Source organism: Cynocephalus volans, chromosome 10 (assembly GCF_027409185.1).
Source record: "Cynocephalus volans isolate mCynVol1 chromosome 10, mCynVol1.pri, whole genome shotgun sequence".
Taxonomy (NCBI): Eukaryota; Metazoa; Chordata; class Mammalia; order Dermoptera; family Cynocephalidae; genus Cynocephalus; species Cynocephalus volans.
The window spans coordinates 109256337-109280755 of NC_084469.1; the positions used below are offsets into that span (position 1 = coordinate 109256337).

Genomic DNA, 24419 nt, shown 5'->3' on the forward strand with positions numbered 1-24419 from the left:
CAATTATTTAATTTATATGTCAGCTCCCCTGACCAAGCTGTAGGTTTCGTGGGGGCAAAGACTACTTCTGGCAAATGTATAATAATCTGTTCTCCAAAATTTTTTTTAAAAAAAATCTGATTTGCATTGTCTGCCAATTTCTGTGGTGTAAATACTCCCACCAAGGTCAATTTCAAGCTGCCCACTGACTTCACTGAACACACACTTGGGCAGAGATGCTCAGTGCCACCTCACTGTCTCATCTTTCCGTTATACCAAATCATTATTTATCAACAACCTCAAGAGTAGAGCTCATGGTCAAACATAGTAAAATAATTTGGAAGTGGTGAGTTTTGAATATTTTCTCTCTCTGCATTTAGTAGACTGCATTCCATTGTAAGTTCAATTTTTAATTTTTTAATTAATTAAGTGTATAATGGCTGTGTTAACCATCTCACGAAATTTCTGAAGATTTAGCAGTCAGCTCTCCCAAGCCAGTAGTGGCCGGCCGTAGCTTACCATGTTGATTACATATATCTTGCTTGTCATTATGCCTTCAACGCTTAGAAAGGGTCTGGTCATAAAGTAACTGCCTAATAAATACTTGACAGGCACATTTAAATAGCCTGCGGAGTTTGTACAGTGGGCATGATTGCATCACGTTCCAGATGAGGAAAGTGACAGAAGTGGGTAGGAGACAGATCCAGCACTGGCCTCCAGGTTAGCGTCCGTGCTAGGGTCTTGGCAGCTTTTTTATACCAGTGGCTTTGAGGAGCTCCCCCTGACCACATGGAGAACATAAATGTTTCTTTAACACCCACATTTATTTATAGCAGTCAGTGATCCAACCAACATTTTCTGAGCACCTGTGTTAAGTGCTGAGAGTTTAGCAATGACCAAGGCGAGCAGAGGTTTTGACTTTGGGGAGCTAGCAGCCCTTCAAAGGAGAGGCATCACCCCCCATTTCACAAAGGCAGAAACTAAGGATCGCCTGACACTTGGCACAAGGCTACACAGTGAAGTTAGGGGAGGAAAAAGGTCTTAGAATCCAGGTTTGCCCTAGGTAGGACTGCTAGATTTAGCACAAACAAACAAGATCAAAACAAAAGGACTGGCTGGTTATTCAGTTGGTTGGAGTGCAGCCTTGTAATTACCAGACCGCTGCCAAAAAAAAAAAAAAAAGAAACAACAAACCAGGATGCTCAGTTTAATTTGCATTTCATAGTATACGTATAGCCCAAATATTACTTACGCTAACAAATAATTTGTTTATCTGAAATGCAAATGTATCCAAATATTGCACAGAATGGGACATATTTATGCTGATATATGATTATGTCACATGACTTATGATTCACTGTTTATCTGAAATGCAAATTCAGTGGGCATCCTGTATTTTATCTGGCAACCCTAACCAAGAGTGGGCGACCAACCTGGTTGGCTGGGACTGCGCGGTTTCCTGGGATGTGGGATTTTTAGCTTTAACACCCAGCCCATCCACGATGGTTGACCTCCCTGGGTTTACTTTATCTTTTTTTTTTTTTTTTTTTTGTATCTTTTGATTTGAAGTGAAGGGTCCAGCCCTGTTGGGGGCAAATGCAACTAAAAGCAGAGCTGGGGGGCTGGGAAGAGTTCTGGGTTCCACCTGCTAACCCCCTCCATGCCATTCCTTGCAGATATGGATGCAGAGAGAGAAGCTCTGCAGAGCATGGCCTACCCCGAAGTGCAAACCTTCTGCCAGAAACACGGCTTGATGTTCGAGGTAAGGTCTGCTATGAGCAAGGCTGACCTCACAGGTGTGTGACCCAGGAAGTCACACCAGACCCTTCACTCAGAAGGGCTCCACGTACCATTCAATGCTTTGCTGTTGAGCCTTGAAATTCATGATGATTTTTGGACAAGGGGCCCACATTTTCTTTTTGCACTGGGCTCTGCAAATTCTGTAGCTGGTCCTCATGATACAGCCATGGAGATGAAAGTCCTTGGGACTGTGGAAAGGCAGATGGAAGGATTAAGTGACCAGCATGGTGGGCGGTGCAGCGCAGTGGCTAGCAGTGAACGCTTTGGAACCCAGCTCCTCCACTGACTCTCTTGCGGTGTGACCTTGGTCATGTCACTTAACTGTCTTTGGTTTCTGTTGTCTTTGTCCTGCCCTCAGGCCTCCTGCACCCACTGGGGCAGCTCCATGAGGCATATGAGGGCTGTGGGATTTGGGGGAGGATGTGGAGGTGGGATGTGCCTTTTTCTGGAGTGCTGATGGCGTACCTGCTGGGCAGCATCACTATCGACCCCAAACAGTGTCTCCTACGACTCTCAAGCCAATCCTGGGCTGGGGATGTTGTGGCTTGCACATTTTGAGGCAGAGACCAATGATCTGTCTTTGGAGTCTCAGCTTAAATGGAGGCTGCCCTTCCTTGCCTTTTTTTTTTTTTTTTTTTTTGGTAGCCGGCCGGTATGGGGATCAGAACCGTTGACCTTTGTGTTATGACACAGCATTCTAACCAACTGAGCTAACCGGCCAGCCCTCTCCTTGCTGTTTGTGACCATTCTTCACATGAAAGTTCCCCTTGAATAAAAGAAGCACCATTGTGTGCTGATAACACCAAGGCCACAGGTACAGATCCCTGTATAGGGATGGCCGGTTAGCTCACTTGGGAGAGTGTGGTGCTGACAACACCAAGTCAAGGGTTAAGATCCCCTTACCGGTCATCTTTAAAAAAAAAAAAAGAAGAAGCAGCACCATTGTGTATACATTCCCAAGAAAGAAGCGATGCTGGGAATTTTTCTCCTCCTGCCATTGATCAGGAGACAGAGTTCAATGTCAGAGGTGCCAAAGAGGAAAACATATACACCAGCAGCTGGGAACGGGCCGTGCTCTCCTCTTTACTGTCCCCTCTGGTGCTATGAGGAAGATGTTGCAAACATCCTCAGCATGCAGATGGGGAGACCGAGGTCCAGAGGCGAAGCTCTTGCCTGAGGCTGGTCCCTGACCCTTTTTCCTTCCCTGTGCCACAACTAATTGTCCCTCCCCCTTTCTTCCTCCAGTCACATTCAGTACTGGGGGCCTTTCACCCTGTGTTGTAGCTCGTTTGGATTTATGTGTTTTCTCGTAGGTAGGGGCTGTTCCAAGTCCCAGTCCCACCGTCTGCCCCTCACCCCAGCCTTCCCCAGGCTCAACATCGCTTGCTCTGGTGAGCCTTTCTGCTGGACTCCCCTCTGGCCAGCAGGCGAAAAGGGACCGCAGGCGTGCGGTTGTCAAGGAGACTTTGCTGAGTCCAGTTCTGGCCAAACTAAACACCCTCCTTTGCAAAAAAAAAAAAAAAAGTCTGCAAACAAGCATGGACATGTCCTCGCTTAAAAAGGAACAATTTGAAAATGCCTGAGTTCCTCTTTTTTTTTTAAAAGTTTTTCAAATGTTGTTTTTAAACAAACTTTTGATTTGAAATTTAGATGCACAGGAAATTTGCACAGACGGTACAGAGAGTTACCATACACCCTGCACCCAGTTTCTCCCATTGTCAACATCTCACCTAACCACGTACAGAGAACTATGTTACCATAGTTGTAGTATTTATTACAACTGTCGAATCCACGTGGTGTATTACTATTAACCAACCCCCAGACTTTATCTGGATGTTGCCAGTTCAAGTTCTCTTTCTGGTGGAGGGTCCCATGCAGGGTATCCCATTGCATGTGGTTGTCACATCACCCCAGTATTCTCTGGTCTGGGACAGTTTCTCAGTCTCCTTGTCACTCATGACCTTGGCAGTCTTAGGAAGAACTGGCAGGGCATCCTACAGAATGCCCTTCCCCGCAAATCTGGGTCTGTCTGATGTTGTTCTCATGATTACACTGAGGTTATGGGTTTCATTCAAGTTCTTTTTGGGGGACGGCTGGCGGTACGGGGATCCAAACCCTTGACCTTGGTGTTTTCAGCTCTGTGCTCTCCCAAGTGAGCTAAACTGGCCAGCCCTGTTCTAGTTCTTTTAATCTAGACATGCCCCGAGAGGGAAAGGCTGTCAAAAATGATTGAAAGAAAGAGCTTTTTGTCAAAGGGAATTGAAAAAAAAATCACCCACCATGCCACCTCCCTGACAAACCCTCACTTGTAATCCCAAGGTCGTTGATCTGAGGTGGGGTATTCGGAACACGGAGGCCACTGACCACATGACCACGGAACTCTGCTTGGAGGAGCTCGACCGGTGTCGCAAAACATCCATAGGGCCAGCTTTTGTTGTGAGTCTCTCAGGAGGGATGGGTTAGCTCTTATTCCTCCTTCTGTCACCAGAAATGTGCCCTGTTCCCTAGCTGACCAGACACAAGAGGGAAGTGGGTGGTGTTCCTGCTACCAGACCCTATCCCTATAGCCTGCCCATGGCAGACATTGCTAATAGACCACAACATTCTTTCTCTGCAGAGCTAGCTGAGATCTAGACATGAACAGTCAAATGGACACAGCCGAGGAGCTGGAGAGTAGAATGTTGATACTAGAAGGAATCTTAGACTTTGATCTGAACCCTCCCCCATCTTCTCCATCCCATCATCCACTTTGGGATCTTGGAAAAGCATAAAGAAGGTGGAAACCCACAAGGTCTTGGAAAATTTTTTTCCTCTGAGTGCCCCTCTTTTTCCCCCTCCCAACTGCGTTCCCTCTAACACAAAAATGAACCCCAGTCCACAGTTCATGGTTTGGACTGTTACCGAAGAATGATATCCCAGAGTCTGAATTTATTACACCATCATATTCCAGATACATCTAAGAACTATGACATTTTGCTTCATAAATCCTAAAGCAGGGGCCAGCAAACTAGAGCTGGTGGGGCAAATCTGGCCCGCTGCTTGTTTTTGTAAATAAAGCTTTATTAGCACACACCCACACTCATTCATTTACCCATTGTCTATAACTGCTTTAGAGGTCCAAGCTGTTTCAACAGAGACTGTCTGGCCCACAACACCATAAATATTGACTATCTGGCCTTTTCCAGAAATAGTTTGCCAATCCCTGTCCTAGACAGTAAAGAGAGAAAAAGTAAAGGAAGAATCTTTGCCTAACACACCTTACAAAGAATATTTGAGCAGCTCCAAATAAAGGGAAAAATCCTCCAGAACATGTCCTGAAAATAAGATAGCAGGTAGAAGAGAGAGGTTCCCATTCTAAAAGCTGTTTTCTAAGGAAATAAAGAGAAGTAGATGAGGGTTATCTGGCCTTAGAATTGTACTTTCCAATGCAGTAACCACAAATCACATGTGGCAATTTACATTTAAATTAATTAAAGTCAAATAGAATTAAAATTTCAGTTCCTCGAGTGCACTAGCCACATTGTAATGGTGAGTGTCCACTGTATGGGACAGCACAGATTAGAACTCGCCCAGCTTTGCAGAAGGTTCTACTGAACAGCACTTAGAGATTAGGTCTCCTTAAACTGTATGGAGATTCCTTAAACAACTACAGATAGAACTGCTGTACGATCCAGCAATCCCACTGCTGGGTATATACCCAAAGGAATGGAAATCATCATGTAGAAGGGGTATCTGCACCCCCATGTTCATCACAGCTCTATTTACAATGGCCAAGTGTTGGAACCAACCTACATGTCCATCATCAGATGACTGGACAAGGAAAATGTGGTGTATTTACATAGTGGAATATTACTCAACTATAAAAAAGAATGAAATATTGCCATTCACAGCAATGTGGATAAACTTAGAAAATATTATATTAAGTGAAATAAGCCAGGCACAGAAAGAGAAATACTGTATGTTCTCACTCATAAGTGGGAGCTAAAATAATAAACATATAAATAAAAGAAAGAAAGATAAGGAGAGAAAGAGAGAGGGAGAGGGAGCGAGAGGGAGAGAGATTAGGCTTCTTTAAAAAACAAAAAACAAAAAAACTAAGAGCTGGGCAAGGAATATGAGAAGCTTCTTGACTGGGTATTAGGTTTTAAATGCTGTTGGGCCTGTGTGTTCATTCTTTTATTGTAATTTCGATTTTATATCTGTTTTAATTATTACTGCTTTAAAATATGTTCTACTGTATGGCAGGCTCTCTGCTCTGCTTGTAAATCTCCTTCACAATATTTTTTCCAGTCTTCTGAATTTAATGTTCCAAAGGAACCTAATGATTATTTTGTTGAGTTTCCAAGAAAAAAAATATACATATATATATATATATATGTATATTTTTGTGGCTGGCTGGTATGGGGAACTGAACTCCACCTTGGTGTTACAAGGCTGTGCTCTAACCGACTGATTTAACCGGTCAGCCCCCCAGCTATTTTTTTTTTAAGGGAAAAACAAAACAGGGAGACAAGGGAGAAAAAGAACTCCAGGAGGAATTTGGTTTTGCAACCCGAATTGCAGGCAGGGAAAAGCACAGCACAGCTTCCAGGTTGCATGGGGAACCGGAGGATGATCTCCGAGCTTCCCCCAGGCCCAACAGACCAACCAGGGGACCTTCCAGAGAGGCCCTGTGGCCAGCTGACCTCTACTTACTTCCTGCTTCTTCTCGAGCCAGCCATTGACCCCCCATCACCCAAGACTCACAACATCATTCTCCTCCATGGCTTGGATTTGGGGGACCATGAAAACCAGAGATGTGCAGGGAGCCCGTGGAGAGGCATCTCTCAGGTAAATAAGTCATTAGGTAACACAGCAGCCGGAGCCAGGTCCCCAGGTGCTCCTTTTTGAGGCTCTCGTCTCCTGGGTCTCCAGCAGCTCCAGCACGTCCAAGAGTTGCTCCTGGCGGGAGCTCTTCCTACTTTTCTTGCTCTGATCCCACACACTGGAGCATTTTTTACTGGCTGTCTCCTTCCTAAAACCTTTGGTCTGTGGTTTTCCAACTTCTCTTGTTCCTGCTGCTGGAAGGACCCCTGGAGAGCAGAGTCCTCTTCAAGATCCCGTCAACACAGATTGCATTTATCCAGATTTCCTGGGTGCACACTCCTGGAATATCCTGGAGCAACCCAATAAAAAAGATAGGGATGATTCCTACCATCTTATCATGAGGAAACAAGACTTTGGCTCTAGCCTGAAGTCCTAAGCCACCTCCAAGTTAACTCTTTGCATTCCAGTTTGCATCAGCTCTGAGTGTGTTGAGGCAGAAAGGGGGCCTCCTGCTGCTCTGGGCATTTAGGCCAAAATCTTAGGGCCTCACTGTGTCCTACAGAATGTTGGCCACAGAATGGCCTTACCTCCCTTCACTGCCCCATCCTTGCTGGCGTCCTGGCTTCTCTGAACTGGCCATACTCCTTTCTGCCACAGGACCTTTGCACATGCCATTCCCTCTGCCTGCCAGGTGTTCTGCTCCATGAGCTCCTTCTCATGTCTTATTCTGCAGCTCCACCCTCACTTCCTCGGGCGAGGTTCCCTGAGGCCACCACCCATGTGACCCACATTTACCCTCTCTTCCTAGCACTCTGACAGCTGCAATTTCACATTAGTCTGATTCTCAGATTAATGCCTGCCTCTCCAGTCTGCATTTATGCAAATGCCAAACCAACCTAGCTCCCGGACCCCCATTTCTGAAAAAAGTTATTTTACTGATCCAGTATGGTTCAGTATTGTTCCAATATGGTCCACGAAGACTCCAAGGTCTGGGAAGGCTGAGACTGAGACCGTCTTAGTCACTGCTATCTCTTGAGCAGTTGTCACGGGCTTGGTGCTTTGCTAGAGCTCCATAAACATTTGTGCAATGACTGAGCTCAGAAGACAGAACTTCTATGCTGGAATCTGATGTCCCCACTCGCTCTGTTCAGCCCTTCAAGCACCCCATGACCTTGAACCAATTCCCCTCCATTCCCAGGCCTTCACGTCCACATCTATAAAGGAGACTGCTGAACTTTGGGTCCTCTGAGCCCTGCTGAAGCTCGGATGCTCCCTGAGGGGGCCAGAATAAGAGCAAGGAGCTTACCCCGAATTTAAGGCGGTGCCCAAGATCTCGGTGATTGAGATAAATAACATTTTAATGCAATTAAAAAAATAATAAAGTGAATCCCCAAATCCGTAAAGAACAAAATGTCAAAATTCTAAATGAAGACGGGATCCGTTCTGCACTTGCGTGAACCATGTCCCACCCCCCACCCCCATCTAGCCTTGCTCCCTGGCTGCTGTTGGGGACAGTCCTGCCCAACCTGGGAGGCTCACACCCCCAGGAACGGGATGAGATTTGCACAGCCCCCAGGGGGTCTTCGTGCTGGTCATAGCTCTGTTCCTAGGACATGCCAGTGCCTGCGTATGAGGAACGGCAGTTTGTCGTGTAAAATGAGGGATGCGTGAGTTTCCCACGGCTGCTGTAGCTAATCACCACGAACTGGGTATTTTATTGCCTCTTTCAGCTTCTGGTGGCTCCAGGCTTTAGGGGTGGCCGAACTCCACCTCCGTCCTTTTACGGTCCCAGATGAGTCTGAAAAGTAAATTGACATGAGATTGATTAACAGGACAAAACATGCCAGTTTATTTAATTTACCTTTTACCTGGCACAAGAGCCCTCGTAAGGAAATGAAGACCTGAAGATGCAGTTAGAATCAGCTACCGTGCAGCCGGTTAGCTCGATTGGTTAGAGAGCAGCCTTGTAACACCGAGGTCACGGGTTAGGATGCCCTGTCAGCCAGCTGCCCACCCCCGCCAAAAAAAGAAGTTACTTACACGTTGAACTGGGCAAGGAACAGTAAATGGTGAAGAAGCAACTAAATTACATAGGAAGGCTTACAAGATAAAGAATTATTTTAACAAGCTCTGAACAGAATTCTTCTGGTCTCGTCTTGTCATCCTTGAGGATGAAAATTTTATTCCATTCATATGGGAATCTCATCTTCTGCTTTTAAGAAACAGCATGGAGGTCAGAGAGACCTTTTTGCACCTGCCATTTTTCAAGTACCTCTAACTTAAATAGTCAGGAACTCCTTCGAGGTGACACACTTGGCCGGTGGCCACATCCCTCCAGTCTCTCTCCATCATTCTATTGCCTTTGTCTCTTCTGTGTCCAATCTCCCTCTGCCTGTCTCTTATTAATGACGCTTGTGGTTACATTTAGGGCCCACTCAAATAATCCCAATATTATTTGAAATATTTTCTCAAATATTCTTCGCATCCCAAGATCCTTCACTTAATCCCATCTGCAAAGACCCTTTTCTCATATAAGGTACATTCACGGGTTCCAGGAATTAAGACTTGATATCTTTGGGGACCATGATTCAGTGACCACAGGGGGGTTTCCAGGAAAAAGATTTAGTGATGCCTGGTGCTTGATCGAAATCAAAACTTACCTGTCTGACGTCCTGGGCTCTCGGGTACCTCCGTGGGCAGGTGCAGGTCTCAATCTCTGCCTGTGCTTCTTAATGTAATTATCACCAGGCCACTGCCACCAGACCCATGTTTAGGGGCTCAGTGTCCTCCCTCGTAGTCACAGAGTTAGTGCCCCAGTCAGGATTTGAATCTGTGCTCCCCTTTCTGTCCACCTCTCTGCCAGGCCCTCGTAGGTGACCAGTATGGCCCCTGCCCGGTCCCCCCTCTGATCGAGGAAAAGGAGTGGGAGGCGCTGAGGGCCCAACTGACCACCAGGCCGCATGACCTGGAGCTGGTGGCACGACGCTTCCGGAGGGACGAGAACGCCGTTCCTCCTGCCTACGTCCTGCAGGCGCCAGGGGACGGAGAGGCCCGAGGGCCCGAGGAGTCCACCCTGAGCTCTGTCCTACGCTCCGGAGCCCAGCAGGCACACAGGCTGGGCCTCATCACCCAGGAGCAGTGGCACCACTACCACCGGTCAGGTGAGGCTTCAAGGACTCCCCTTGGGGGTCCATGTGAAAGTGACCAGATATTCAGAATATGCGTCCCCTGCCACCAAAAGTGCAGCAGTCTGCATTTCTGCAAATGCCAAACCAACCTAGCTCCCTGACCCCTGGTTCTGAAAAAAGGTTGTTTTACTGATCCAACATGGTTCAGTCTTTCTTTTGGCAGCTGGCTGGTATGAGGACCAGACCCTTGACCTTGGTGTTATTGGCACCACGCTCACTCTAACCAGTCAGCCAAAGACTAAAGTAATCATCCCAGGGTTCATACTGGGCTGCAAACCCTGGACCTCTTGCGTGTAAGCCAGACGGGACAACCACTACACAATGGAACCGTGGTCGACCTTGGTCTATCAAAATCTTCCTCTTCTCCTTCAGTTCTCTCTCCCCTTCTCCCAGAGAAGCTCCTGGCAACAGGTGTGCTAGAGTGACCACCCACCTGGTTTGCCTGGGTCCCCAGCAGGAAGATTTTCAGGGCTAATCCCTGGTTAGTCCCAGGCAAACTGCAAGAGTGGGTCACCCCGTGTTGGCCCAAGAGCCAGCCCCTGCTGAGGAACTCTATTTGCACACTGCCTCTGAGTGTGAATCGTCCGGCCTTTCTGCACCTGCCTGTGGGGGGGAAACTGAGGCACAGGAAGGAGGAGACTTGTTTGCCCAAGGGGACGAGTAAAGATGGGAACTTGGGACTGTCTGAATTTATCACCCAACAGCTCCCAGCTGGTTGGGACTTCATCTCTCAGTGACAGCTCCCATCCCCATGAGTCCGCAGACCTGAAAACCATTTCTGTGCCCCTCACCTACCTGCGGACACCAGCCTCACCCCCTAATCTTCCACACCGGCTACCAGAAAGATTTTTCTTTGTTTTTGTTTTTTGTTTTTTTGTCAGCTGGCCAGTACGGGGATCTGAACCCGTGACCTTGGTGTTATAAGGCTGTGCTCTAACCAACTGAGCAGAAAGATTTTTCTAAAAATGCAGCATGATCCAGTCATTTCTCCACTGCCTGCTGCCAGGAAGAAATAGGTTTTTCTTCTTGTTTATGAGTTAGTAAGATGTCAGCGTATGAACAATTAGTATGTTAATTTATATGACCCAAAATATTAAATATATAAATTTATATCATCAACATATTCAATATATGAATTTATATTATCAACATTAAATATATTGATTTATTTAAAGATATTGAATGTAGTGATTTATATGAATAGAGTTTTAATTTTATTAAAATGTGATCAATACAATTAATCTATAAATAAATTACAAAATGTGATATTTATATATATATATATATATTTTTTTTTTTTTCCTGACTGGTAAGGGGATCACAACCCTTGGTACAGTGTCCGCACCATGCTCAGCCAGCCAGTGAACGCACCAGCCATTCCTATATAGGATCCGAACCCGCGGCCTCGGCACTACCAGCGCCGCACTCTCCCGAGTGAGCCATGGGACCGGCCCAAAATGTGATATATTGATATGATATATTAATTATATACATTAATATATGATATATATCATATATCACATATATAATGTGTTTATTATATGCAAATTCTAGCAATGACATATCTTTTTAAATAAACTATTTATTTTGGGATAATTTTAGGTTTACAGGGAAGTTACAAATTTGCAGAGCTACAAATATAGTATATAGTTCTTTCTTTTTCTTTTGTATTAGTTCCCATATGTCTTTCACCCACCTTCCCCTGAAGTTTACATCCTATGTGACCATGGTCCATTTGCCAAAACCAATACATCAACACTGGTAACTAACATTGGTATGTTTCTATTAACTAGACTCCAGATGGTATTCAGATTTCACGTTTTCCCATGAATGTCCTTCTGTTCCAGGATCTTACACTGTGTTTAGTCCTCACGTCTCTTTCTGGTCCACCGGTGTGTGACAGTTTCTCAGAGCTTCTGTGGTTTTGGTGACCTTGACACTTTTGAAGAGGTCTGGCCAGGCCTGTTGCAGAATGTCCCTCAATCTGGGTGTGTCTGATATTTTGCCATAATTAAAGAGGGGTTATAGGTTTTTGGGAGGAAAATCACAGAGGGGAAATACCCCCTCATCCCATCATACCAGGGGCGTCCAATACCCACATGACATCATGGTGATGTTAACTTTCATCCTTCTTTGGCTAAGGCTTGTCATGACTTATCAATTTTGCATACGCTGCTTATGTGAATGATAACATTAGTGGCTACTGTTAATCGAGCACTTATGATGTTGCTATTGCTTGCTCTATGATGTGACGCCAAATTGTACCAATTGTTTTGTGATTGGGGCCCTAATCAGCATCTGGGGTCTGTGCTTTGGAACAGGCTGGTATTTGCAGCTCAGCCCTGTTCCTTTCTGGCTGTATTGACTTGGAGCCAGCTCAGAGCCTCAGTTTCCTCGTCTGTAAAGTGAAACAGGTCAGAGGGAGTATCTCATGGTGTCACGTGGGGATGCAAAGGGTCTTGTCCCAGCCATGACTTCATTTGATCTCATCAGACAATGTCCAAGCTCACCCAATAAGAAGTCCCACTCCAATGAACAAATAGGAGTTCCTCAGAATTAGCATAAAGCACAGATGAGTGCTGAGCTCAGGGGCATGTCAGTGACTGTGTCTTCAGGGCGTATTACTTTCTAGGCACTTAGCCCAGATTTTTTTTAAAAAGCTTTTTATTTTGAAATAATTAGAGATTCACACGAGGTTGCAAAAAATAGGATGGAGAGGTTCTCTGTATCCTTCACCCAGGTACCCCCCAAAGGGAAAGAAGATTTATCAGAATTTAGGGGCTCAGTGTCCCCAGCATCATCTCAGTGCAAAAAGAGAGTACAATGTTACAACTCAGAAATGGACATTGTTACAATCCAGAGAGAGAACCACTCTTACAGGCACGAATTTGTGTGCGCATGTATGTGCATATATTTCATTCTGTGCAGTTTTGTCATATATGTAGTTTCCTATAAAACAATCAAGATATAGAACCATTCCCTTGTCAAAAGGGTCCCTCCTGCTACCCACTTATAACCATACTCACCCCTCACCCAATCCCCAGCCCTTGGCAACCACTAGTCCATCTCTATCTCAATAATTCATTTGAACAACGTTACAGAAGATGGATGGAATCACACAGTCTTAACTTTTTGAGACTGGCTTTCTTTCCTTCTGCATAACATACTCAGCTTTTCACAAGCATTATTCCATAAAAATTCTCATGACAGCTCACCATCAGGATGGACTCATACACCCATATTAGAGGGGAGGAAACAGAGGATCAGAGAGGTGCCATGACTGGCCCAAGGTCACACAGCCTGCAGGTGGCAGAGCAGATGGTCTTGGGTTGGTTTGTGCTGAAGTCTGTCCAAGAAGAATCCCATTTTGGGACTATTAGTTGCCTTCATCCTTGACCTTCATCCATGGGGCCGAGGAAGGGGATGTGAAATCTCTCCAAAGAGGACTTTTGAGTGACTCTTGTCTTTGGTTTGGAGGTTGAGCCCTGTCTCCAAGGGCCTGGCTCATTCAGCTGGGAGCCTTCACTGAGCCAAGCTTCAAAAATAACTCCTCACATCTGACTGCTATTTCAAAACAAAGCCTCCAAGGAGAAGTCAGTGTGGGCCCGTGGCTCTGGAAAATATGGGTTCTTGGGGCAGCTGCTGCATGCTCTGGGACAGGGATTGGCAAACTATGGTTCACAGACCAAGTCTGGCCCACTGCTTGTTTTTGGAAATAACGCTTTATTAGAACATATGCAAGTGCATTCTTTTTACATGTTGTCTGTTTGCTTTCATGCTACAAGAACAAAGTTGAGTAGTTGTGACAGAAACCGTCTGTCCCGTAAAGCCTCAAATATTTACTCTAGCACTTTATAGAAAAGTGTGCTGACTCTTGCTCTCAGAAAGTAATGAGTTGGTTTCTACCTCACTGGGAACCCAGCCTCCAAGCTCATTAAAAAGTCTCTCTCTGGCCTCCCTGCCTTTGCAGATTTTTTTTTTTTCAGCCCCAAATGCCCCATCTGCCCTTCTCTGCCTAGGCAAAACAACTTGTTTATTTACAACATTCATGTCCATGAATATGTCCATTTATTCAATCAGATTGGAATGTCCACCCCACCAGGACAGGGAACTTCATGTGTTTTGCTCACTGCTAGATCCCCTGTGTGGAGAGTAGAGGCTGGTACAAGCAGGAACTCAGTAAGCATTTGTTGAATGAATGCATGAGACACTCAAAACTGACAGCACTGGCTTTTTTTTATTGAGATGAAATTCACATAGCATGAAATTCACCATTTTCAACAATTCTGTGGCATTTAGCACATTCACTATGTTGTGCAACCATCACCTCTGTCTAGTCCCGGGACAATCTCATCACCCCGAAAGAAAACTCCATCCCCATCAGCAGTCACTCTCTATCTCGCCTCCCTTCATCCCCTGGCAACCACCAATCTGCTTTCTTTCTGTCCCTATGGACAGAACATACAGGACATTGCGTATAAATGGAATTATACAATATGTGACCTTTTGTGTCTGGCTTCTTTCACTCAGCATAACATTTTTGAAGTTCATCCACATTGCAGCATATATCAGTACTTATTCCATTTTTATGGCTGCATAATATTCCATTGTATGGATATACCATGTTTTGTTTATCCATTCACTGTTGACGAACATTTGGGTCATTTCTACCTTTTAGCTATTGTGAATAGTGCTGCTATGAACAAGGGTGTTCAAGTATTTGTTTGAGACTCTGTTTTCAGTTCTTTGGGGCAGATACCTAAGAGCAGAATTGCTGAGTCCTGTGGTAACTCCGCATCTAACTTTCTGAGGATGACTGTACTGTTTTACAATGGGGTAGCTTCTCACACAGGGTCTTTGTTTTCTTCGATTAATATCGGCTAAATCAGTGTTACTCTGGGTGCAGTCCCCAGACCAGCAACCTCAGCATCACCTGGGAGCTTATTGGAAATGCAGATTCATGGTCCACACCCAGATCTGCTAAATCAGAACTTCTGGAGGTGGGGTCTAGCCATGTGGATTTTTGTGAGTCCCCTAGGTGACTCTGATGCATGTTAAGCTTGAGAACCAATGTTCCCTCACCCCCACTCCTGGAAAATGTCTCCCCAGCGACCCCATGTAGGCCAGCTGCTGACACAATGATGACCACACTTTCTTTCTGCCTCCTCTGCTTTTGTAGTCATTGAGTGGGAGATAGAGAGGGGCGTGCTGAGCTCAGCAGACGGTGACCAGGGAGCCACCATCTTCCTGCGAGAGATCCAAGACCTCAACAAACACATCCTGGAAGACTGCGCCCTCAAGATGGTAGACCGACTTGCGGATGGCTGCCTGGACACCGATGCCCAGAACCTTCTCAGAAGTCTCAAGGGGCGCATTGCTGAGACACAGCCCGGAGTTCTCAAAGCTCACCACCTGCCGTGGAGCCGTGACCTGGTGAACCCCAAGAACAAGGCTCATGCCCGCTACCTGAAGGAACTGGGTGAGCAGTTTGTGGCCAGGGCCAACCACCAGGTCCTCGAACACCTCCGAGAGCTGGAGGCAGCCAGACAGGAGTTGGAGTGGCTCTACCAGGAGATCCGCCACCACCTTTGGCAGAGTGCAGAGGTCACCCGGACTTTCTGTGGACGCCAGGAGCTCCTGGCTCAGCTCGGGCAGCGGCTCAGGCAGAATGACAGCAACCCCCACACTCCCCAGGTTCTCTTTGGACCCCCGGGCATCGGGAAGACAGCCCTGATGTGCAAGCTGGCCGAGCAAATGCCAGGGTTGCTTGGCCATAAGACGGTGACCGTCCTGCGGCTGCTGGGGACATCACAGATGAGCTCGGACTCCCGCAGCCTGCTCAAAAGCATTTGCTTCCAGGTGTGCTTGGCCTATGGGCTGCCCCTGCCCCCTGTCCAGGTTCTGGATGCCCACACCAGGGTGGTCCAGTTTTTCCACTCTCTCCTCCACACCGTCTCCTACAGAAACTTTGAGACCCTTGTGCTCCTGCTGGACTCCATAGAGGACCTGGACTCCATCCACCACACTCAGAGGGTCCCCTGGCTGCCTCGCAGGTGCCCCCCAAGGGTGCACCTCATTCTCTCGGTGAGCTCAGGGCAGCGGGGGGATTTAGACACAATGCGACAGATGCTCACAGACCCAGGGGCCTACTGGGAGGTGAAGCCCCTCTCTGGAAATCAAGGGCAAGAGATGATCCAGCTGCTACTGGTGGCCGCAAGGAGGACACTGAGCCTGGTGCAGAGGGACCTACTCTGGGCCAGCCTCCCAGAGTGCGGACACCCAGGGCGGCTGAGGCTGGCCTTTGAGGAGGCCCGGAAATGGGCCTCCTTCACCATGCCAGCCCCTTTGTCCACCACCGCAGAGGAAGCAACACACCAGCTCTGTGCGCGCCTGGAGCAAACACACGGGCAGCTCCTGGTGGCCCACGTGCTGGGCTACATTGCATCTTCCCGGTAAGTCTCTGGTTTTTAACTCTTTTTTTTTTTTTTAGTTGAGATATAACTCATGCATTTGCGTTCTAGGGCTGCTGTAACAGATCACCAACTGGGTGGCTGAGAACAACAGAAATTTATCCTCTCACAGTTGTGGAGGCTGGAAGTCAAGGTGTCAGCAGGGCCAGGCTGCCTCTAAAAGCTCTAGGGGAGAATCTATTCTCTACGCTTTTCTCAGTTTCTGGTGTTGCTGACCATTCCAGGCTTGTAGATGCGACACTGTGATCTCTGCCTCTGTCTTCACATGGCCTTCTCCTCCCTGTGAGTCTGTGTATCTCAATTTCCCTCGTATGAGGACACCACTCATTGAATCAGGGCTCACCCTTGTTCAGAATGCCCTCATCTTAAGTTGATTACTTCTCCAAAGACTGCTTTCAAACGAGGTCACATGCACAGGCTCCAGGTGGGCATGGATTTTAGGAGGTCACTATTCAACCCAGTACAATTCACTTAACGTAAAGTTCACCCTTTTATGGGATACAATCCAGTGACATTTAGTGCATTCACAGTGTTGTGCAACCACCGCCTCTACCTAGTTCCAGAACATTCTCATCACCCCAAAAGGAAACCCTGCCTGCATTAGCAGCCACTCCCCTTTCCCTTCCCCCACCCCTGGCAACCACTAATCTTTCTGTCTCTATGGATTTGTAAAATTTTTACTTTGAAATAATGTCAAATGTATAGATGATTGCAAGAACAGACTAGGTAGTGAAGTGTTCCCGTCCACCAGGGTTTCTCAGCCTCAGCACTACTGGTATCTACAGCTGATCGCTCCTGGCTGTGGGGACTGTCCTGTGCACTGTAGGGTGCCGAGCAGCGTCCCTGCCTCCACTCATCGGATACCAGTAGTGCTCCCACCTGTGACACCCAAAAATGTGTCAGGACATTACTAAGTGTCCTCTGCAGGCAGAATAGTCCTTGGTCAAAAACTACTGCCATCCACCCTTACCCCAGAGTCACCAGTTTGCTGCATTAGCTTTTTTTCTCTCTTTCTCACTGTGTCTCTCTCCCTCCATCTGTCTCTCCTGCATCTACTTATCTACCTACCTACATATGTATCTATCATCTATCCATTATGTATCTATATATCGCCTATCAACATATCTATCATTTACCTGCATATCTATCATCTATATACATATACATATGTACATATCTGTCTGTGTATACATATCAACATATCTATATATCATCTATCAACATATTTATCATCTACCTACATATCTATCATCTATCTATCCACATATCTATCTATTTACACACACACACACACACACACACACACACACACACACAGACTTATATGTAATTTTTCCCCAAACCACTTGAGAATTCATTGTGGACATCATTCCCCTTTACCCTTAAATAACTCACACAATTCCCAAGAACAAGGACAGTCAGAATCTCACATCGCCACAGGACAATTATAGAGTGTGAGAAATTAACATAGACACGGTACTATTTAATACACAGTTCATATTCAGAATTCTCTAACTGCCTCCATAACGTCCTTTACAGCTGCTCTCCCTTTGCTCCTAATCCAGAATCTCACAGTTGAAGTCAAATTGTCAAATCTCTGTCTTAATCTGTTCGGGCTGCTGAACAAAGTTCCACAGACTGGGTGGTTTATTGACCACAGAAATTTCTTTCTCGCAGTTCTGGAGGCTGGAAGTTAGAGCTCAGGGTGCCAGCATGGTCGGGTTCTGGTGAGGACCCTCTTCCTGGTTCATAGATGGTGTCTTCTTGCTGTGTCCTCATATGGTGGAATGGATGAGGAGTTCTCTGGGGTGTCTTCTATAAGGACACTAATCCCTCTCCTGAAGGCTCCACCCTCATGACCTAACCAGCTCCCAAGGCTCCACCTCCTGATACCGTCATCTCGGGGGTTAGGATTATAACATGTGAATTTTGGGAGGATTCAAGCATTCAGTCTTTTGCAATCTCCTTCAATCTGGGACCCCACCATCTGTCTTTGTCTTCTTGAAGTTATTTTGTAGGTCAGTGCTCCTCAGCCCTTAATGGCTATATGCATCGTGGGTCTTATCTGTGACTGTCAATTCTGACTCAGGGATCTGGATCGTGCATTTCTCCCAAGCTCCCTGGAGAGGCTGATGCTCCTGGTCCAGGGACCACAGCTTCCGGTGGGGAGATTGTCATATGTCCCTCCATGTAGGTTGCTTGGATGATGTTGGTTTCATGATTGCATTCAGGTCTGAGTGATGCTCAACCCTTCTTGGGCACAGATTTTTTTTTTTCCACTGTAAATTTGCAACATCCCCTCTGTCATCAATAAGCCATACGTGGGGAGATTTCAGAAAAAATCTTTTTAAAGCAAACTTCTCTGAAGGATTGACTGTAAGGATATGTCTAAGTTTAATTTCAAGCCTGTAGCATGGGAACCAGCAAAAAGGAAAATCCAATACCAGTGTATTTATAGAGTCAAAGAAAGGAAGAATCAAATTCACAGAAGCAGAGAGTAGAACAGTGGTTGCCAGGGGTTAGGGTTGGGGGACATGGGGAGATATTGGTTAAAGGATACAAACTTTCCATGATAAGATGAGTCAGTTTGGGGGATCTAATGTATAGCATGGTGACTATAGTTAACAATACTGTACTGTTGACTTGAAATTTGCTAAGAGAGTAGATTTTAAGTGTCCTCACCACCCATGCACACACACACACAACACAATGTGACTCTGGGTGGTAATGCATGTGTTAATTAATTTTGATTGTGGTAGTCATTACACAATGTATATGTGCATCGAATCACTATGTTGCACACCTTTAATAGATACCATTTTTATGTATCAGTTACACCTCTGTAAAGCTGGGGAAATAAATAAATACTTAAAGAAGAAAGAAAAGGCTGCTTCTAGGATTGATCACCTGGATGAAAATCTTGGGGCTGTAAACCTGGGTCGCAATGGTTAAGAGTCATTGCTCAGAGATGTGGGTGTGGAAGGGGGATCAGGAATAATGAGCAGCAGAGAGAAGGGTGTTCTCAGAAGCACCCAAGAAGCCAAGCTCCCTTACCCAGGAGGGCCGGCTGGAGGCCAATTAGCAGCGACACCAAGCTACAAAACATTGCCTTTCCTGCAACTGGCCAACAGAAAGTGCTCGAGCCCATCATCTGAAATGCTGGATGACAGAGGTTTGCCTCCTCTCAGTTTTGGGGGGCAACTTTTTCCTTCTTCGCCTGTGCCATTTCAGACCTTTGTCTGGAGCCACAGATTGGTCAAGGTGGCAGTGGTCAGTTCCACAAGGGAGTCTTTTCATTTGATTGACAGAAATAGAAGCCCGCTCATGCTAGTATTTAAAAAAATAAGGGCTTTATTCCAAGGGAAAGTTGGGAAAATCCAGGGCCACCTTATAGCCAAGTTCAGGGGGTACCCCAGATTTCATGTTGTACCCCAGATTTCACAACTTTCCTAGACTCCACAAGAGTACAGAGATAGATTGGGGAATGTTCCAGAATAGAGGGGTGGCCCATCGGTCCACTCTGATGAAGTCCACATGGAGGAAGCAAGTTGTCATGGAAACTGGAAAGTCATGAGATCATGGCCTATTCTCATCCCCTCTCCCTCTGGGTCCTCTCTGCACATCGGCTCCTCTTCTAGACGCTTCTGTTTGCCTCCTGGACCTTCAGCTTGCCTCCAGCTTCAGCTGGCATCATGAGCTCCTATTTCAGGATCAGGCTCCATCTTCCGGTTTGTTCTTTGAGTAACAATTCCAAATCCAGGAGATAGAAGCAATCTGTTCTACCAGGACCCACATCTGGTCCAATCAGTACGGCCATGAGTCTCATGGGATGTAGGGCCGCCCCTCCTAAGGGCTGGTGGGGAGTTGGTTTATGAGGGTGATAGTAAGGGAGATGACTTTGGTCCCTCTAGGTCCATGAGAATATGTTCCTCTTACACAAGGAGTTGGTGCGGCGGGGTGGTTGAGAGTCTTGCTCTTGGAGCAGATCCAAGTTCCTTCTAGGCTAGAAGTCCTCACCTCAGGGTGCTTCTGCCCCCAGGGGACACCTGGTAGGAGACAGTTTGATTGTCACAATGGAGGGGGAGGGTGTTTCTGGGATCCCCCAGTAGGTGGAAGCCAGGGATGCTACTCACCACCCTTAAGAGCCAGGACATGGAGAATCCAGCCCCAGATGCTGATAGTGCAGAGGGTGAGAGATGGTGCCTCAGAGCGAGAGACCCCGGCTGTCTGTCTGTCTGTCGGTTCTGTTTACTTCTGCTGATCTGTCTCTGTATCTACCATCTATATCTATCTATATGGATCTCTCGATCTCTCTGTCTCCCATCTCTACCCGTCATCCCTATATCTATACAAGGGTACTTCAAAAAGTTCATGGAAAAATGGAATTCAAAGATAATATGAATCTTTCCATAAACTTTCTAAAGTACCCTCATCTATCCACATCTATCTATTTATCCATCCATCCGTCCGTCTGTCCGTCTGTGTATCTGTCTGTCCTTCCATCCATCTATCTATCCATCTATCGCTCTAGTTATCTATAACCTATCTCTCTCTCTCTCTCATCTGTATCTGTCATATCTACCTATAATCTATGTATCACCTATCTCTCTCTATATATATATCTTTTGCTATTTCCCATCTCTATCCATCAACCAATCTATCTGTCTGTCTGTCATGCTATTGGCCTCTAGTGGGTGGAGGCCAGGGATGCTGCTAAACATCTTACAATGTACAGAACACCCCACGATGCAGGCTGAGAGCCACTGCCTCAGTATCCACGGTGCCCTCCCAGAGCCTCCCTCCCTCCTCTGCACAGGGGCGCTGGTTGGGAGACCATCTGTCCCCTAGCACTGCTGGAAGGGAAAACAAGGTCATGCTCACCTGGCCCAGGATAAGAGCTTCGTACGGAGAACTAGCGTGTATCGTGCAGATGAAGAAACTGAGGCAAGGAGGAGGTATGTCCCTTGCCAAGGTCCCTCAGCTAGGATGCAAGGCAGGGTCACGTGAGCACACACAGACCAGGTGGGTCCCCTGGGGGTGGAGCAAGCCAGGTGCCTGGCCTGGGGTCCACATTGTCGATGTCTTTGGGGCTGGAGAAGGGCTCCAACCCAGTGACCGTGGCTCACCTGTGACCATGGGCACATTCCCCAGTCTCTCTCTGGTACCCCGTAGTAGAAATCTACATGAGGACATGTTCTGTATCATGGTAACTACAAGCCAGATGTGGTAGTCGAGCACTTGAAAGACAACCCAGACATTGAATTTTAAATTGCATTAATTTTTAATGAGTTTAACCTTAAATGTCCACAGGTGGCTGCTGTATGAGATATCGTACTTCTAGATTTCACAGGTTGCAAAATCTTCAAGAGCAGAGCAAGGGTTTGATTCCTCTCCCCTGGGGTCACTCAAGGGCATGAGCATGCAAACCTCAGTCTCTCCATCTGACAAATGGGGAGACTACCCTGCCCCCCCCCCTGCTGAGTTTGGAGACTTACGTGGACGCGGAGGTAGAAAGGGGAACAGGTCCTGAGGTTGCAGCTTACAGAGCTGAATCAGGATTCCTTGTTGTATTTTTACCAGAAGTGAGTTTGTTCCTTTAATTGAGATGACATCCATGTAATATAAAATCGACCATTTTAAAGTGTGCAATTCAGTGATATTTAGCACATTCACAATGTTGTGCAACCATCGCCCCATTCTAGTTCCAGAGTATTCTCATCACTCCCAAAGGAAACCTTGTCCCCATCAGCCGTCACTCCCCATCCCCCTTCCCCATCCCCTGGCAACCACCAATCTTCTTTCTGTCTCTATGGATGTGCCTGTTCTGGACATTTCACATAAAGGGCATCACACAACTTCAATCACTCATCCTGTTTAAAGACACTCCCTGTCTCTGCCCAACTCTTTTCTCGGGCCGGGAGACAGGGTGGGCTGGGGTGGGTGCAGCTGGCTTCTGCATTACTGTCTTGAGTTACACCTTCCTTCCATCTCATGCCGCCCGTCTCAGAGGCTGGGGAGCGCACGGTTCGTGGTTCTGTAGGTGCGCGTGCAGAGGGAAAGATCAGAAAAGGTGTTACTTGGTGGGTACAGTTGTAACTGGGAGTGGGGACCTGCTGGGTACTGTCCAAATGCTGATCGTCAGGGCGATGTGTCCGACGCTGTGCTGGTGGCTGTGTCTCACCCTTTTCGGCTTCTGCATCCTCCAAATGCAGAGGACACGACTTGTGTCCCAAAGCCCCAACCTCCTCCCTGCAGGCACGGGCTCTCCGAGGCGGAGCTGAAGGACGTTTTGTCCTTGGATGATGAAGTGCTGCAGGCTGTGTACCAGGACTGGAGCCCGCCCAGCAGGGAGCTGCTGCGTTTCCCACCCCTGCTGTGGGTGCGGCTGCGTCGCGATCTGGGTCACTACTTGGCCCGGCGGCCCGTGGACGGCTTCACGCTCCTGGCCATTGCCCACAGGTAGGTCCAGGAGGCAGTGGCGGTGGCGACACTCTCCGGGTGGGACCCTGAGAATGAGGGCCCGCTGATGGGGCTCCTCTTTGTACCAGGTCCTTGTCCATGTCCCATTCCCAGGGAATCAAGTCCAGTTAGCACAGAATTCCAGGGTCTCCACATCAGTGACTTTAACACGACAAACCTGTTTTTTAAACAGAGGTGAAATTCACATAACATATAACTCACGTTTAAAGTGTACGATTCAGTAGTATTTAGTACATTCACGGTGTTGTGCAACCACCACCTCTATCTAGTTCTAGAACATTTGTATCACCCCAAAAGGAAACACTGTCCCCATCAGCAGTCACTCCCGACTCCCTCCGCCAGCCCCTGGCAACCACCACTCTGCTATCTGTCTCTGTGGATGTGCCTGTCTGGACATTTCATGTCAATGGAATCACACATCGTGTATCCTTTTGGGTCTGGCTTCTCTCACTCAACATCATGTTTTCAAGGTGCTTCCATGTAGCGTGTGCCAGCACTTCACTCCTTTTTTATGGCTGAGTAATATCCCACTGTATGGGTGGACCACGATTTTTTTTTCTGTTCATCTGTTGATGGACATTTGGGTTGTTCCACCTTCTGGCTGCTGTGAATAGTGCTGCTATGAACATGCATGTACAAGTTTTTCTTTGAACACCTATTTTTCAGTTCTTTTGGGTATACACCCAGGAGTGGAATTGCTGGGTCATGTTTAACTTATTTTATGTTTAACTTATTGAAGAACCCAAAGGTTCCTTTTAATGTAAATTTATTTAAAGAAAAAAAAAGATAGGCAGATTTAGAGATAAGTATTAAGTAACAAATAGCACAGGCGGTCCACAGACACAGCAAGCATCCCGAAGGTTGTTTAGGACAGCCTGGCATTTGGGAACTACCTCCAGGAAGACAGTGGTCACCTCTAAGCTCGCTGGGTCCCTCGGGCTCATCAGCCTGTTTCCCCTCTCTGCAGACAGTTGGCCGAGGTGGTTCATGAGCGCTACCTGTCAGGGCCTGAGAGAGCCAAGAGGCATGGCATCTTGGCTGACTTCTTCTCTGGAGCCTGGAGCCAGGGCACTAAGAAACTCATCACCCTGCCGCTTGTGGGGAAGCCCTTGAACCTGGACCGCAAGGTGAGATGCCGGAGACCCCTGCTCCCTACCTGCAACCTCCACCCTGTCCTTTTTCTTGCATGTCCGGGAGCTCCAAGCCTTGACATCCTTAAGCTTTGATGTCACGACCTTGTTTTTTATTTCTCAAACACATCAAGGCTCAGCTCACATACCTCCTCCTTCAGGAAGCCTTCTGGGATTTCCCTCCTCAATTATTTTTTCTTTTTTTTTTTTCTTTTTTGGACCAGTAAGGGGATCGCAACCCTCAGCACGGTGTGGTCTGCACCACACTCAGCCAGTGAGTGCACCGGCCATCCCTATATAGGATGCGAACCCGCGGCCTCAGCGCTCCCAGCGCCGCACTCTCCCGAGTGAGCCACGGGGCCGGCCCCAATTACTTGTTTTTTTTCTCTGCACTCCCTTTGCTGTGAGACTGAACCTGCACTTTTTTAAATTTTGAAATAATTTAAGATTTCTAGGAAAGTGCCAAAGAGCGTACAGGAGTTCCCATGGACTCTCTCCCCACAGATGTTAAAATCTTATATAACTGTAGCACGATTATCACGACTAGGAAAGGACACTTAATTCTT

General features: G+C 46.9%; 1 protein-coding gene across 1 annotated transcript in view; it reads left to right on the forward strand.

Annotated features, from left to right (window-relative positions):
* The first annotated feature begins 1661 nt into the window (after positions 1–1661).
* Positions 1662–24419, forward strand: part of NWD1 (NACHT and WD repeat domain containing 1) — a 62987-nt gene continuing 40229 nt past the window's right edge. Inside the window, 7 exon segments of the mRNA XM_063113118.1 lie at positions 1662–1704; positions 1707–1741; positions 4099–4215; positions 9449–9746; positions 14953–16225; positions 22499–22702; positions 23691–23850. Of these exon segments, the coding sequence (XP_062969188.1) occupies positions 1662–1704; positions 1707–1741; positions 4099–4215; positions 9449–9746; positions 14953–16225; positions 22499–22702; positions 23691–23850 (2130 nt within the window).